Source organism: Dichotomopilus funicola, assembly GCF_033296635.1.
Source record: "Dichotomopilus funicola strain CBS 141.50 unplaced genomic scaffold C8A04scaffold_51, whole genome shotgun sequence".
NCBI classification, from domain to species: Eukaryota; Fungi; Ascomycota; class Sordariomycetes; order Sordariales; family Chaetomiaceae; genus Dichotomopilus; species Dichotomopilus funicola.
Window position 1 is genome coordinate 119,254 of NW_026944072.1, and position 15,970 is coordinate 135,223.

Below are 15,970 nucleotides of genomic sequence, written 5' to 3' on the forward strand. Positions count from 1 at the left end.
ACTGTGTCTTGGTCAGTGTGTGGGCTCGAGCACATCTGCCAACCACTGGTATTTTCTGTTTCTCTAGAACAATTTCGAGGAACGAGGTATGAAGCTCAAGATGTTTCCGGGGTTCGTCGTTCCGGTTCATGTGTGGTCAAGTCGTGTGCATCTTGACGTTTTGGGACAATACAGGCTAACCCAGAATAGGCTTCATTGTGCGCCCGCCAATAAGCATCTTGGGTTGCGGGGCTTGGCATCAGTTTCGGGATGCTTCAGGGATGTTCAAAATATATTAATGCGTTGGTTTGTTCATCAAACCCGGTGTGCTGGAACGACATATCTTCGGCCATGCTGTGAGGACAGTCGGGGCGAAGAAATAGGCCATAAAGGTAGGAAACTCAGAAGTCGGGATGAATGAACGGCAATTCGACACGGATGGGAATAGCATCGACTCCCTGATAAATACATTGGCGATGGAAAAGAATGGATGGCGTCGGGCAACGGCTAAGACTATGAACGTTAATCCAACCTTACAATGCTGGAAATTCCATTAACAAGGCCAACAAAGCCGGTTGTATGACGGAGCCAAGCCGAAAAAAGCAGGCAACACCCATCGTCTTCTCAAATGCAAGGAGCGCACCAGTCTCTCGTTTTGCGCTCCGGACGGGGCATGAAGGTTGCGGCATCTGCACAACGCAATGGAGCCCCCGTGCAACTGTTGTTGTGTTCAGGGGAAAAAGGCAAAGGTGGGCCTAGGCGCTTGGGCCGTCCCAAACAAACGCAAATCAAGGGTTAGGGTACGGCCTACTTAGCGCGTGCTTGGAAAGTCCAGGTCCAGAGCAGGGTTAGGGTTTGACCGACGCAATCAACTGTCGTCGGCATTGCCTGAGCCACTGAGGCAGTGGCATCGACAATTCCACCGTCCAAACAGGCAAGTCGCTGGAAACTTTCGGGCCGCTTAATTCTCTTGCGCGTAGATGGCCCTATGACGAGCCTGTTCCTGATCGACGCGTGTTGTGGCTGTGGTGGGCTCTGTCATGGCTGGTGATGTCTTGGCCTCGAGTATTTCCTTTTTGGGAAGTTGTTGCTGACGCCAAGCTCGGCTATCACCACCATCGGGCAGCTGTGTGAATCTCCCAAAACAGATATTCGAGCGTGCATGTGAGATGAGCATTGCATACAAATACCGATGCCATCTTGGGGCCCAAGTCTACACAACTTTATTCCCACTTCATCGCCTTCATCGCAGCAACTCGACTCAATTACCACAACTTTTTGTCCATCAGACAACACATCAATAATTATGGCTTACAACAACTTCCACAACGGCCCACCACCACCATACAACATGGCCGGCAACTGGAACCAAAACCCACCACTCCCGCCACGCCCACAATCATACCAGGGGCCTTACCCCCAACAACAACAACCACCACCACCGCCACAACCATACTACAACCCTCAACAATACAACCCCCAACCCTACCCGCCCCCAAACCAACAACAGCAACAATACGGCTACCAACAAACCTACCAACCCGCCCCGCAACACCAACCCCCCCAAACCTTCCACTCCGCAACAATCTACCCCTTCGTTCAAGCAGGCCACCGCCAAATGTCCCTCCTCGCCCCAGACCGTTCCCACACCCTCTTCACCCTCGTCTACCCCTCCACTTTCACCACCTCCCCGCGCCTAGCCATCTACTTCGGTGATCACAGCAAAGATCCGAACACCCCCGAGCTAGGCGGCGCTCAGTTCCATTCTTTTACTACGGATAAAGTGGATGCGTGGGTGAATTTACCTGGCGGAGGGGGGAAATGGGAGTGGCGGTTTAAGAAGACGTTTGTTAGTCAAAGTGGGTTGGGTGGCGGGGCACCAGGAGGGAATGGGAATGGGAACGGGTATGCGGCGACGCGGAAGATGAAGTGGGGGTTGGAGGATAAGACGGTGGTGTTGAAGGTGGATGATGGGAGTGAAGGTGGAGGGTTTTTTAGTCTATATGGGAGTTCGCAGGCGGGTAGCGGGCCGGCCTTGGCACGGTTTGTGTCGAGTAAGGGGGTGGATATGGGGTTGACAAGGAAGAGGGAGGAGGGGCAGTTGGAGGTGATTCAGCCCGGGGGATTGGGCGAGGGGCAGTTTTGGGAGGTGGTGGTGACGTTGTTTGCTGAGATGGAGAGGAGGAGGATGGCGAATGAGGAGATTAAGGTTGCGGGTCAGATTGCGGGGGATTTTTAGGGTTCTGGGTAATTATTAGGTTTTTTCATGTGTAGTGAGATACCAAATAGACGACGATGTAGATGTTGTGAACCAACCAAGTAAACAAACCCCTGATTCCACGATTATAGTCCATCACCATTGTACGCCACGCGATCAGCCCCCCCTTTCCGATCCTGTACCCCCTTCCCCGCAACGGCCAACACCCTCGCCTTCACCTTCTCTCCCTCCAACCCCTCCTCAACAATAAAATACGCCGCCAGCCCAGCAACATGCGGCGCAGCCATACTCGTCCCACTCATATATTTCACATGTGTATCGCTCTGCGCCCCAGAACTCAGAACCGCTACCCCCTCCGCAAAGATATCCACTGCGCCTCCCCAATTCGAAAACGTCGCCCTCCTATTCTCACCACCCTCTCCAACCGTCCCCGTCCCATTCACCGCACCAACCGTAATCGCCCCAGCCGCAGACCCCGGTGAATACCCCCCGGCATCCTCCCCCGTATTTCCCGCCGCACACACCACCGTCATGCCCTGGTCCACCGCAGCCTGCACCGCATCGTTCACACTCTGCGTATACACCCCAGCCAGCGATAGATTCACCACCGCGCGCCTCATCACGCCCTTATCACGCGCGTCCTTAACCGCCCAGTCAAGGCCCTGCAGCACACCGGACATGCTGCCCGACCCCGTGCCATCGAGTACCTTGACGGCGATGACGTGTGCGTGCTTGGCTACGCCGTAGGTGGTGCCTGCGATGATGCCGGCTACGTGGGTGCCGTGGCCGTCTTCGTCGGTATCGGGGGAGGAGGGGATGAAGTTGGCGCCCCAGCGAGCGCGGCTGGTGCTGGATCCTTGGGTGTTGGGGTTGGGGGATTGGTGGAATTCGGAGTGAGTGATACGGATGCCGCTGTCCAGGACGTAGATGGGGATGTTAAGGCCCGCTGTGGCGGCGTAGTGGTATTCGTTGGAGGTGGTGTGGGCGGAGCGGTGGGATAGGCGGACGAGGCCGCGCGGGGCGTCGTATTGTGTCATCATGCGGTGTTGGGAATGACGGTCGGTGGGGGTTATGGCCGCCGTTGTCGTGATGGTGTCTTTCTCGATGTACTCGAGCTGGGGGTGTTAGTGAGACTAAAGAAACAGGGTTAGGGTTGCATCAGGGCTTTACCAAATCAGACTCCACGAGGTTTCCCAGTTCCGAAGGGGAAATCTCGACGATGTAGCCTCGCAGCCCGGGGAGAGCAAAGGTATCGAGGATGCCTCTCATGCTGCCACCTGCCCGCGACGCGCGGTGGACCGCCCGTTCGTGCCGTGCTTGCACCGGCCCCTTGTCGGCGACAGCATCTTTGTACTTGACGATATATCGGTTGGGAACCACAAGATCGGGCGTCACGTCGTTGTTGAGAATTGGAACCGTGGCTAAAACCAGGGGAAATGCGAGCCAGCCGCAGAGAACGGGGAGGAAAGAGACAAGGTGCATTGGGGAAACTGAGAAAAGTGAGCGAGGAAAACGTTAGGTCACTGCGTGGATACTTCGACAACGTCGCGGTGGTGACGCGAAGTAAACAGAACACAATGGCAGCTAACCCGGTGCGCCGACGAATGTCAAGTAGTTATTCAAATTAAAGACGGCCATCGAGATTGAGCTGCCGGATCGCTCATTCCGAACGGCTCGGGCCGAGATGACGATTGGCGTGACCCGGCGATGTTTGTGAATGTTTGATGAGCGGGGCGTCGCTTTCCTGATTTGGACTCCATACCCAATTAATTAGTACCCAACACTGCGATAAGTTTTACGTTTTCACTAAAAGCTCGTGTGCTTGTATGTGGTTACATAGTACCTAATTAGGGCATTGATGGTTGAAAGCAGCACCCGCTACTTCAATCTCCATCTTCGTTCTGCCAAAAAGCACTCAGGGTTAGGGTTATGTACCTATGCCTGATTATGGTGGCACAGTGCGGGAGCTCTAAAGGACAGAGTCCAAAATCCACGCCTCTAAAAATTGAACCTTAAAAGTTAGAACACTTTGACACACCAAAGAAATCAACGCTTCTTTGAGCATCCCACACGCCAACATGCAAATGAGCATTGCTCCCCCGAAAAGTGCATCCAGCACCAACTCACTCGTTACCTACTCCTAGACACTCACCATTTACCGTTTACCACATCTCCCAGGCCAACCACCTCCATACAATGAACGCCAGTATGTCGACAACACCGAAGCCACTTTTCGTATATGGCACGCTGTGTGCCCTTCCCCTGCTAGCATGGGCCCTAACCGGGGAAGCCACCCAAGTGGATGCGATCAAGGGGATGCTTTGCAAAGCCACCGTTTCGGGCTACAAGCGATATGCGTTATACGGCTGTGATTACCCTGCGGCGATCAAGGATGAAGATTTATCTATCAACGGATATGTTGTCCTCCTCGAAACAACCTCGCAGCGACGCAAGCGGACGATTTTGAAGGGGAAGTCTATAAGGTAACGCCAGTTACCGCTTCGATCGAACCCTCGGAAGACGACAGCGAGGGGGGACAAGATACAATCGAGGTCGACATTTATGTCTGGGATGGCGACATGGCCCAAATATTCCCAGAGCCTTGGGAGTTGGACCGATTTATTGCAGACCGACTTGATGATTGGCTCGACCTTTTCGATGGGATGGAGCTGGTGGGCAGCCCGGAGGACTAGTTAGCAATCGGCAGGTGCGGCTCTGCTCGTCAAGACTGCAGACCCCTTGCCCTCAGATGCTCTTTCCTGTCAGTACCTAGGTAGGTAGGTAGCAACCTGCTTTCAGATGGCAAGAGCCTCATCATCCACTGCTCTCCCTTTACGCTTGGAAGATCAAGTTTCACTTCCAGCAGCACATGCACTCCGCGACGCTGACATCCCTTCTCGCGTCTGCATCCCAAGCTCAGCTCCGGGCAGTGGCCTAGATTATGTTGCTGGGAACTTCACCGGATTATTCTCTACTTTACTTATAATGGTATAGTTTTCCTTCTCTTTAATTCATGTTACTTCTAATCTCCCTCTAGATTCCTAGAAAAGTAAGATACAGGAAAAGTAATATTCTCTTTATCTTTATAACAGTCTATTTTTCTTTATCGATAAAATTCATATTCTTTCGAATGAAACTTCTGTCTTTGTCTTGCAGTTAGGAGTTGAAAGATACAGTGCCCCTTTTGAAACACCTAGGCCAGCCGTCGTCTCTTTTAATTCGGGCTGTGGCTCAATCCTCCAGACGAATGTCACTCCGAGGCGAGAATTGAGGTCTCGTGGATTCAAATTCTTGTGCTAGAAGAATTAAAATCTTACATTGGGCGCTAACTTTACTCCGCAGCCAAATTCCTGCTTGAGTCATTATCCTGGCAGGACGCTGCGCTCTGGTGGTGGATGAATTACCCTTTTGGGACTGATATCGCCTGTTGGTTCGGCGTAGGCAATGGCCTGTTGGCGCGACGCGACGGCTCGTGAAGAGGAGGATCGATCCGATTGGCAGATTTTCTGTGACCGCGTTTTGACTTTTCCCCAAGCTAGCACCGAATTAACTTGGAAACAAGGAGGAGAAGAAAAGTCTGTTCCCAAGTATCGTTATTCTGTCAACTTCAACTTCAACTTCCACTTGCCCAACTAATTACCGCTGCCCTTTGCCGCCAATCGCTGCATATTACACCATGCCGCCCGTTACATCCGACAATGACCTCCCCAAGTTGCTCAACACGCCAACGAAGCAGGTCAAGCGAATCAAGAAGCTGGTGTCAGAGCATCTTGGAAGCGCCTCCAAACGTGTCGACAGGCCACCGATGCAGGGGATCTTCAGCCGGACCTTCTTCGTTACCTAGCTGACGGACGCGAGGTGGTCATCCAATTCCGAACCGAGCAACTGGATGTTGACGCCTTCGTGGTAGCCAAAGGGGCCCTGGACCGAGTTGTCCCGGATGTGATGGCTCTCCATGACGACGAACTGGAGAAGTACGGCGTCTGGGCTTACTCTCTTGAGCGTTTGCCGGGACAGGTGTGGGTTCACGGTGTCGCAGGCAAGGGCGGTGAAGGCCGTATCGCCATCAACAAGTCGCTTGGGCGTGTACTGCCCAAAGGATACCTTGCCGACAACAGCGGCGATGCTGTAGCAACCAAGGTCCGGCCACATATCGAGGCCATACTGGCTAGCCCGCTGGACGAGGTTGCGACTTATCGACCTTTGCTACAAGGGTTGCTTGACAAGCTAGACGATCTCGGCAAGCTACCTCTTTGGGTCTCGCACTACGACCTCAACGACGTCAACGTGCTCATCGACGAATCCTGTGGGGTTACCGGCTTGATCGATTGGGAGTTGTCCACACCGAAGCCCTTCGCCGTCGGCCTCGGCCGCATCCATACCCTGGCTGGTGAATACACGGGTGGGGAGTTCTGGATGCCGGACGAGTTCTAGGTTGCGGAACGAGCCTTTTAGACGGGGCTGTTTGCTGGCATGACTCAGCAGACTCGTGGGATGTTGGAGAAGAATATCGATCTGGTCCAGGACGCCGTTATTCTTGGCACGCTCTTGGACAGCTTTTTCTAGGAGGACGGAAACATAGGATGTGGCGAAGTGACCATGAAGGCCCTTCCCAAATTTCTTACCTGTCGGATTCCCGCGGTAAGGGGGGATGAGCCTCCGTACGAGGAGTAGGATCCTCAATCTGCATCATGGAGACCAGGAGCATACGTGATCATGTGGGAGATTCAGATAAAGACAATATAAAAGCTCTGTTGAACAGTATGGCCGCATCTTGCGCGAACCGCCGAGTTAAACTCCATGCTCAACGGGAAAGGCATTGACCTCGGGTTGTCACGATTAGTACTAGGGAGAACAAGAGCGCCCGTTTTTGAGCAAATCTGACTTTTGCCAGCGTTTACGCGGAACCTGAAAGGAAATTCTTAGTGTTGAATGTTCCCAGGCCCTGGGCTTGTGTGTTTTGCACGAGAGATCGCACCTGGGTGCATCGAGGGTAATGAGGTGAGAGTGCGAGAAATATAAAAGCGAGATTAAAATCAAGTATCTGATATTTAAAAAAACAGTGAAAACCCTCCATTCAAAACAAAACAACGGTTTCGAAATGTGTTGATGGGTACATGACCCGCCTCATATTGACATAGCAGAATGCAGGAGATGCCCCCACGCCGTCATCACCCTCTTGCCGGCGGTCACTCCTGTCCGAAGAATACCTTAGTTGAAGGCGTTTTCACCGGCGTCGGATCCGGAACCGGTGTTAGCCCCGGAGCCAGTGCCAGAGCCAGTGCCACTGCCGGTACCACTGCCGGTACCGGAGCCAGCCCCGGTGTTGGCCCCAGACCCGGTACCAGAAGTACCAGAGCCAGTGCCAGATCCAGTTCCGGACCCAGTGCCGCTAGACCCGGTACCCGCGCCGTTGGCAGCCCCAGAGCCAGTGCTGGAGCCAGTTCCAGAACCCGTTCCAGCACCAGAACCGGTACCACTGCCAGTGCTACCCGAGCCAGTGCTCCCAAAGCCGGTCCCCGAACTGCCAGCGGCATTACCACCGGCATTACCACCGGCATTACCACCGGCATTACCAGCAGCGCCGCTAGATCCAGCATTGCCCGTCTCAATGCCGCCACTACCAACAACACCCTTAGCGTTCGCAGCATCACCGGCATTAGCGTTCGCGGCCGCAGCAGCATCCGTGGCATTACCCGCCGCGCCACCGGCAGCAGCACCACCAGCAGCAGCACCACCAGCACCACCAGCTGCAGCCCCAGCTCCAGCCCCAGCCGCAGCACCCGCCTTCCCCTTGCCTTTACCCTTGCCCTTGCCCTTCCCCTTTCCTTTACCCTTTCCTTTGCCCTTGCCCTTTCCTTTGCCCGCTCCAGCGGCCTGCCGTCTGACATGGAATGAGTTGCTGAGCTTGCCGCCTACAAGCTGCTCGACGGCTTGCTCTAGGGCGGATTCGTCGTCTTGGTTGCCCTGGGCGTTTTGGTCTTGGGCTTGGGCATCTTGGGCGGCCTGGGGATCTTGAGCATCTTGACCACTCGCGACAGCTGCACCGGCGCCGGCACCGGCACCGGCGTTGGCGTTGGCTGCGCCGGTGGAGAGGGCGCTGCGGGGGACGACGGAGGTTGTGAATGCTAGGTGGTGTTAGTTAATTCATCGTTGGACGAGAGTTGGAGATGAGAAAAGTAAATTGAAGGGGAGCTCACTGTCACGAGGGTGGTGCTGGAAGGCTGAGGAGGTCGTGCCCAGGAGCAGCAGGGGCGCAACGGCCGCGAGGAAGGAGGCGGAAAAATGCATTTTGAGTTGCTTTTAGTGCTTTGTTTTCAGGTATTTTTTTTGGTGTTTTGCTGGCTCGCACCCGGCGAGATATTTAGATGCTAAGAATAAAAGACGGAGCGAATCAGCAGTCAATGCCGATGTGAAATGGGAATGAAAGAGCAAGCGATGGGAAAAAAGACTGAGAAATTCTAAACCGGCCAGCCAAGAACGAGCATGTTGAGATCCAAGAGGGAAGCCATTTTTAAGTCATACTACCACTAGGCCTGGACCAATCGAACACTGTCATGAACGGTAATGATCAGATGTAAAGTGGCAATCCGGCGCGGTAGCTGATGCTGTGGACGTTTCAGCCATTTTTCGCAAACATGCAAACGCGTACACACATCCCCACCAAACGCTCGATCTTGCGCTGTGTTGCCATCGGTGGCGGAGGCTTAGCTCAAATCATGTCGGGATGGTTCCCTGTGGTGTTGAGTCAGTTCACTCTCGGCCGGTGCGATGCCGTCCAAGGTGAAACGGGAAACGGGCGGTCGGACCTCCTCATGACAGCGATCTTGGTGGTGAGGGATCCCAGTTGTGTTTTGTGGAGAAAGCTTGGCATGTGAAACCCAGAAATAGACCTCTGATTGATGGGCATACCGGGTCGGACGACAATCCAAGTTACAGCGGCTCAAAAGCGGATGATCGCCGCGATTGACATTGTCGTTCGGTGTGGAATTGACGGAGACTTGGCTTCTTTTTATTTCAGGGGCATCCTTTCTGTAACTTGGCGTTACCCCTGAGAATGAGCACAAACGTTGCGAGGAGCAGAATCTTCAAATCATTACTGAGAAGAGTTGTACAGCCCTTTTTTGCGTTCCATTTCTGTTACACGGTGAATTGCAAGTTCCCCAGTCAAGGAATGGCGGTTCTTGTGACTGCGTTGAAACTGTTATAAGCGGGGAACTTGCTTTGGGGGAGACAGACCACATGTATGTGGAGAGGTAGGTAGTGTTCTAGACATTATCTATTGCCATGCTCGATTCAAATATGCAATATTTGCCCTGGATTTCCCCAGCCATTCCCACAACTATGCAGGGTATCTTCGATTCGAAACTAACAAACATCCCCGTTTGAAACGAGGCATAATTAAGTGGCTCGGTGGCTGCCTCCATGACTGCTTGCCGTAGGTTCGAATCCACCACAGGAAACACGTCGGCAGGTGTCAGAGATGCAAATGGGATTTGAAATACGTAAAAGAATGTGTTCACTACCCGCTGATATCTTCTAAGCATGACCCCATATTACGAGGCAGAATCTAATTATCTCATAACTACAAGGTGTAGGAAACATTTCATAAACAAGATCATGATTTAACGTACAATTAACAGTTTTTTTTTGCACGATTCCATTACCAAGGAAATAGCCTGCTACCGGAAGACATTGTACCTGGTGTAATGGGACTCTGTTCCTCCGAAACAAGACAATCTATATAAATACTCGGGTTTGGATTCTGACAACGTGTCGCCCCGATGTAGTGTGCTAAGGGGGAGCTCGGGTGGATACACTAGCTTCCCTAGGTTTCGTTGTTCAATTCCTCAACGTTGCTGTACTTAATCGTGGAGGTAATTATTATGGCTTCGTAAATTAATAAATAAAATCTTCGCCTAAAATTATCAGCCCGCTCCAAGCACAGAGCGACCCGGGATAAATATAGGTGACCAGTCCCCAAGCATTAAAGTAGACCATGAACAGATGGAACTCCGCAAACTAGTCAGCCGTTCCGGCTGACCCTTTCGCCCGGGGTCCTCACCTCGCCTTAACCTGTTGCGGGGCCTCCTTCAGCATCATTTGGTTGATACTCTGGTTGGTATTCGGCGACTGGGGGTTGATACGGCAATTGCTGCGCAGGAGATTGAGGAGGTGGCGGCTGTTGAACAGACTGATCTTCTTGCACCGCCGGCTCCGGTGGAACGTATTGGGCCTGCTGCGGCACCGGCTGGTCCTGCTCGGGTTGTTCACCACGCACCCTGCAACCCAGTTAGACTCGATACCAACGGACCTCCACCGAAAAAATGACAACACTGACTCTCGCGATCCGTCATCCACCTCCATCTCACCACTTCCCCCTTCAATCTGACCCTCGCCCGCTTCCAACCCGGCACCCCCTTCTAGCCCACCACCTTCTTCCAGCCCTTCCAACCCCTCCAGCTCGTCCCCGCCTTCTACCCCCGTAGACTCCCCGCCCTCATTATTCCGCGACCCCTCTCCCTTCCTCGGCCTGCCCGTCCGCTTCCCAATCGTCGGCGTCTTCTTCTTCAACGCGTACTTGATTTGGTGGATGGAATACCCCGTGACGCGCCGGATCTCAGACGGCCCCATACGCGCGTCGCGCGACAGGGTCTGGATGCGGATCAGGTCATCCGGCTTCAGTTGCGCACGGCCCACAACGCCCGGCGGTCGGCCCATCATGTAGATTGACCCTTGGGGGAGTGATCCCGAGGACGGTTCGTCGTCGTGATGGGGTTTCAGCTGCGTGGGCGTGAGGTTGGTGATGAGAAAGCAAGACCACGGGGAGAGGCTAATTGGTGCGATCGTGGCTTTAAGTGGGGCTGGCACATGACCGGGGTGGAAAACTTTTCGTCCTCCCGATGGGTTGCGCTTTCCCCTGTCGATCATGCAGCGCAAAACATAACAACAGAAGGAACGAGTTGAGTCGTTTAGGGCCTAGCTCATCAACAAAACACACGCCAATTTTTGGGACAGGTCGCGCTGTTGCTAATGATTTGACGGTGGGTTCGACGAGGCAGTGTTCCTTCTCTCTCCCAAATCCCGAGTTACCTAATTTCTCCCATGAGCACCTGTGCGTTCGACGCACGGCTTGAAGCTTTGTAATTCCCGACGAACTCCGTTTGGTGACAATAACAGTTAACAGGTTCCGTCTTTACACGCATGCTAATTAGATGATGTGGGAGACTGCTCTACAATAGACTCCCGGGAAATATTTGAACAACCCGGCATTTGATTCTTCTCAAAGGCAAGGCAATATGCGAATTGCTTTAGTTAACTACTTAAGGATTCTTCAACTTAACAACTTCCCCTCAACCATTCAAGCGCTGTCCCACCCCCTGAGCCGGGCCAGAATTTGCAGTGCGACCAACCTCGAGAAATACCGGCACAGCGCCAAATTCCCGCCGTGGAACCACAACCCCGGATGGCCCGAATTGGTCCAGATGGTCCGCATCTCGCCCTCCTGGTCCCAGCCCCAAATATCGCCCACCTCATCGGGCAATTCCTGCCCGAGGATTGTTTCAGCCGTGGTCCGCATATTCTCGTAGCCCGTCGCAAAGACAATTTCATCTCCCTCTAGGGTGCTCCCGTCCGCGAACTTCAACCCCGTGGGCAGCACCTCGGCAATTTCCACGCCGTGCTTGACCTTGACCTTGCCGTCGATAATCAGCTGGGCTCCACCAACATCGATGTAATACCCGCCTCCGCGCTGTAGATATTTGCAGAAGATTCCGCCGTCGGATGGGCCTAGGTCGATCTTGAACCCGGCTTTCTCGAGACCATCCAGCATCTCCTTATCACGGCCCACCGCAATACCAGTCAGATCAACCTGCAGCGACTTGAGCGCTTCGTTGGGGAAGGCGTACACCCAGATGTCGCTGTCCTCGACCGGGGGACCGCCTTCTTCATAGAGCACACCTAGGGAAACCTTTTGGGAGGTCTCGCTAGAGATGACGTAGGTGGACGAGCGCTGGACAACCGTCACGTCGTAGCCCTTTTCGACGTAGTCCTGGCAAATGTCCATACTCGAGTTGCACGCACCCACGACGATGGCGCGCTTGCCCTTCCCGGATTCTTTGGCGCCGGGGAAGTCACCAGAGTGGACCAAGAGGTCCCCCTGGAAGGAGTCCTTTCCTGGGATCTGGGGCGTGTAGGCCTTTCCAGAGTGGCCAGTCGCGATGACCACGTGTCTAGGGGAGAAGGACCGCGTTTGTGTCGTGCCATCGGGCCGGGTCCGCTTGATCTGGACGGCCCAGGTCTTGGTGTTCTCGTCCCATACATTTGACACGAGCTCGGACTGCGTCCAAACGTTGAGTTCGAGGGCCTTGGCGTAGGATTCGAACCAATCGCCGAGTTTGTCCTTGGGCGTGAAGACGGGCCAGAAGTCAGGGAACGGAACGTAGGGCAGGTGGTCGTACCAGACAGGGTCGTGAAGGACGAGTTGGTGGTATCGTTTCCGCCAGTTGTCGCCGATCCGCTCGTTCTTGTCGATAACCAGCGTCGGGATGCCCAGCATTTTGAGTCGGGCAGCCGCCGTCAAACCGCCCTGGCCAGCCCCTGACTACGTTAGGCTATCATCTGTAAAGAACATAACGGAGCACAAAACAGAGGGAACACTCACCAATAACAACAACCTCCGGCCCCTCCTCAGTAAACTCCCCCTCATCCACCCTCCTCTCCACCCAATTTTTCCTCCCCTCTTTACCCCCATGTTCCACCCCCTTCACTCTCTTCTCGCCGCGCCTCTCTTCCTCCCCCGTCACCCCCTCCAACGTCGTAAACAGCGTCCACACCTTCCACACTCCGCGTTCCACCTCCGCCAACCTCACCAGGCCCCTCCCAACCTTCCCAGCTGACGTCTTCACCGTCACAAAAAACCCGACCCCCTCGGCCCCACCAGTCGGTTTAAACCCAGCCGCCTGCGGCCGACGGAACGGGTGCGTCTCATCCAGAGCAAAAGTCAAGCCATCGGCATTGCTATTATCGTTGACGTACTCGCGAATCGCATTTTGTCCCTTGAGGGTGCGCAGACGCCAGGATAATACGAGATGATCACGCCAGTAGGCAGTAGGCGCATCCGGGCTGCCGGTGTCCGGTAGAAAAAGATCGGCGATGGCGTCCAAGTTACGGGATGCGAGGCCGTCGTTGAGCGAAGTGATGAAGCGGGTTGCGATGCCGGTGGCGTCGATCTCTGCGGTGGGGGTGATGGCTGTGGGGGGCCAGACTGCGGGGGGCAGGTTGGAGGAGCCTGGGACGACGCGTTCGGCGGGGGACATGGTGAGGGTGGATGGGTGTTGACCGTGTTGGTGATGGGTTTGAGATGGAGTTGATGGGGAGGGAGGAAAACACAAGAGAATGGGCGTGTTGTTGGGTTAAAAGAGGGGATGGGTGTTCAGATGGTCGTGTCGGGTCTCAAATATGCAGCACAACCCCAATTCTCCCCAATTCTCCCCAATCTCCAACTCTCAAGCTAACCCCTCAACAAAACGACTTGACTTAATTACACAACGACCGCGACAAGCGCCGCATCTCCTCAAAACCCGCGGAGTTACCCATCTGGGAACCTCCTCTTTTGTCGGTTTCGCTCTACATGTTTACAGTACGATCCAAATGTGCTCCCCACTATTTCCCTGCCCGCAGCCCCTCACTCAGCTGGAAGACGTCTTCCATTAAACCCCATCCTAACCCACGGGGTAACCCACCCGCATCCGCGTATTACCCGCATGCGCATGCGCCACAGCCGATGCAGATCCGATGTAGACATCTCGTCCTGCAGCAGCTGAAGCGGCATCGGCGGGACCGAACATGTGCTAATTCAGTTAGTCTTCGTTTTTGAAGATTCCTTGGTGGGTACACTTTATTCGCGGGGAAAGGTCCAGACTTCAGGTGAGACCCCGCTTGTGTGCTCTTGTGTGTAACTAGTTGTGGTAACGATTCGATCTCGTGATGTGAAGAGCTTGCGGTTGGGGTTTGTCCTGTGCTAGTCCTAATTAGAGATTTACCAATGTTTCGAGGTGATGTGAGGTTTTGCAAGACAATCTGGTGATTACAGTACGAATAGTAGGAACGTCAGATTAGCTAGTGGAGAGGCTATTAAGTTTATAGCGTCCGTGCCGTTATCCACCAAAAGCCAACACCGATTTCGGATGCACTCCCATCCCGACCTCGGCGTTGAGCTACTTGTAGACTTTTACCTAATTTTGTACCGGGCCAAAAAGAGAGCAGGCCAGATTACCATTACTCAAAAGAAAAAGGAAAATAGGGGAAAAAACATCAAAAACATACAACACCGGGGATTCCCCAGTCGTCACCGACCTGAGTACTAATCCGGCGATCAGCAGTTTGACTAGGGGAGAGCGGACGGGATCCCGTATTTTCTACTGTCTATGGTCGTATGTGGCTGTCTAGCCTCGACAGCATGCTTAAGAAGGGTCGTGGGACGAGGTGTAGAACAATGAGCCGGGGGATCTTGATGCTATGGACGCGACCTCCAACTCCTTGTATCACTGTGTGTGCCTGAACGGGGTTAGATACTAACCCGGCTCGGGGGGTGATGGGAAGGAGCTGGACGTTAAAGCTAGTGACGATAAGGGGGGTGCGAAGATGGATGGCTTGAAGGATGGCGAGGCAAAAGAAGATGATGAGTCGGAGGATAACGAGGAGGGGGGTGCGCCGCTATATGCGGACACGGATGCTGGTGAAGAGAATGACGATGAGGATGCTAAGGAAGATATGGATTTACAGGAGGAAACGGAGGAAGAGGTCGCTGACAGCAACAACGGAAACGAGAACCCATCCGAGCCCAAACCAAAGAAGCATATCATGAGGGCCACTCCCAACCGCGTGGCGGCCTGGGCGCTCCTCGCGGCGGTGCAGATTGTGCCGTTTGATTTCAGCCACTGCACGCGGCTGACCATCGCGACCGACTCAGAGCACGCCATCGAGATGGCCACGAACCGGTTGCAAAACATGCTCGAGCGCGGGCTGCCGTTCCGCATGGCGCGCGGCCAGCCGGTTGAGGACGAAGATATCCGGTGGCAATTTGCGGGAACCGTCAAGGACCTGGCGTACCAAGGCGTTGAGATGGCCATCATGCGGTGTCGCGAGGGGGAGGGCATTCGGTTGCCGCTGGGTGACGGGGACGGGTATGTGTTTGGGAAGCATGCTGCGATGGCGCTTTGGCGGCGGGATAAGGAGGCGAGGGAGCATCATAAGCCAAGGGGAGATCTGGAGTTTGTGAGGTGGATGAACTTGTATGCGTGAGGTTATCGTTCCTCCACGTTTTCCTTGTCTGTTTTGTTTCTTGCATTATTCCTAGCGTTGTTGTGTTAAAGATGATTAGAAAAAATGATGAGCGTTTCAACGAATATGAGTGCAGCATAAAAGAGACCACCTGGTTATCATTGGTGGTGTAATTGCAACCCGGAAAGCATGTGGCGAAAGTGCTACTATGTAATATGTATGCTCTTTCACGCCCAACAAGTTGTTGCCTACCTATCTCATTGCATTTTTCAAAAGCCAATTAACTACCTACCTTCTCATCGTCTAAAACTGGCAGTTCTGAGGGCAAGAAACCGCACCTTTAAACAACAACGAAGACTAGAAGGTGTCGCTTAAGTGGGGAGTAGAGAGGGCGAAAACACGAATCTTAACCGGCTAGATCCACTTTCTTTTTGATCCAAATTGCTAAATCAGTTGAAGTTAGGTCGCGTACATATTGAGAACGCTATC

At 53.8% G+C, this 15,970-nt stretch overlaps 8 protein-coding genes across 8 annotated transcripts; 4 read left to right on the top strand and 4 right to left on the bottom strand.

The window, feature by feature from the left end:
* Positions 1-1,330: 1,330 nt before the first annotated feature.
* C8A04DRAFT_13678 (uncharacterized protein) lies at positions 1,331-2,218 on the top strand (the record flags this gene model as incomplete). Its single annotated transcript, XM_062777809.1, has 1 exon — positions 1,331-2,218. The coding sequence occupies one exon, from the start codon at positions 1,331-1,333 to the stop codon at positions 2,216-2,218; it is 888 nt and encodes a 295-aa protein (XP_062635297.1).
* Positions 2,219-2,322: 104 nt separating this feature from the next.
* Positions 2,323-3,679, bottom strand: C8A04DRAFT_30478 (serine protease; the record flags this gene model as incomplete). Its single annotated transcript, XM_062781390.1, has 2 exons — positions 2,323-3,312; positions 3,368-3,679. The coding sequence occupies 2 exons, from the start codon at positions 3,677-3,679 to the stop codon at positions 2,323-2,325; spliced, it is 1,302 nt and encodes a 433-aa protein (XP_062635298.1).
* A 726-nt stretch (positions 3,680-4,405) lies between these two features.
* On the top strand, positions 4,406-4,890 carry C8A04DRAFT_38709 (uncharacterized protein; the record flags this gene model as incomplete). The annotated part of the gene is made up of 2 exons (XM_062784322.1): positions 4,406-4,565; positions 4,643-4,890. The coding sequence occupies 2 exons, from the start codon at positions 4,406-4,408 to the stop codon at positions 4,888-4,890; spliced, it is 408 nt and encodes a 135-aa protein (XP_062635299.1).
* A 983-nt stretch (positions 4,891-5,873) lies between these two features.
* On the top strand, positions 5,874-6,763 carry C8A04DRAFT_38710 (uncharacterized protein; the record flags this gene model as incomplete). The annotated part of the gene is made up of 3 exons (XM_062784323.1): positions 5,874-6,032; positions 6,080-6,556; positions 6,653-6,763. The coding sequence occupies 3 exons, from the start codon at positions 5,874-5,876 to the stop codon at positions 6,761-6,763; spliced, it is 747 nt and encodes a 248-aa protein (XP_062635300.1).
* A 645-nt stretch (positions 6,764-7,408) lies between these two features.
* Positions 7,409-8,488, bottom strand: C8A04DRAFT_30481 (uncharacterized protein; the record flags this gene model as incomplete). The annotated part of the gene is made up of 2 exons (XM_062781391.1): positions 7,409-8,325; positions 8,398-8,488. 2 exons carry the CDS (start codon positions 8,486-8,488, stop codon positions 7,409-7,411), a joined length of 1,008 nt encoding a protein of 335 aa, XP_062635301.1.
* Positions 8,489-10,268: 1,780 nt separating this feature from the next.
* On the bottom strand, positions 10,269-10,918 carry C8A04DRAFT_30482 (uncharacterized protein; the record flags this gene model as incomplete). The annotated part of the gene is made up of 2 exons (XM_062781392.1): positions 10,269-10,479; positions 10,539-10,918. The coding sequence occupies 2 exons, from the start codon at positions 10,916-10,918 to the stop codon at positions 10,269-10,271; spliced, it is 591 nt and encodes a 196-aa protein (XP_062635302.1).
* A 640-nt stretch (positions 10,919-11,558) lies between these two features.
* On the bottom strand, positions 11,559-13,515 carry C8A04DRAFT_30483 (oxidoreductase-like protein; the record flags this gene model as incomplete). Its single annotated transcript, XM_062781393.1, has 2 exons — positions 11,559-12,796; positions 12,861-13,515. The coding sequence occupies 2 exons, from the start codon at positions 13,513-13,515 to the stop codon at positions 11,559-11,561; spliced, it is 1,893 nt and encodes a 630-aa protein (XP_062635303.1).
* Positions 13,516-14,842: 1,327 nt separating this feature from the next.
* Positions 14,843-15,502, top strand: C8A04DRAFT_30484 (uncharacterized protein; the record flags this gene model as incomplete). The annotated part of the gene is made up of 1 exon (XM_062781394.1): positions 14,843-15,502. One exon carries the CDS (start codon positions 14,843-14,845, stop codon positions 15,500-15,502), a length of 660 nt encoding a protein of 219 aa, XP_062635304.1.
* Between the last annotated feature and the right edge of the window lie 468 nt (positions 15,503-15,970).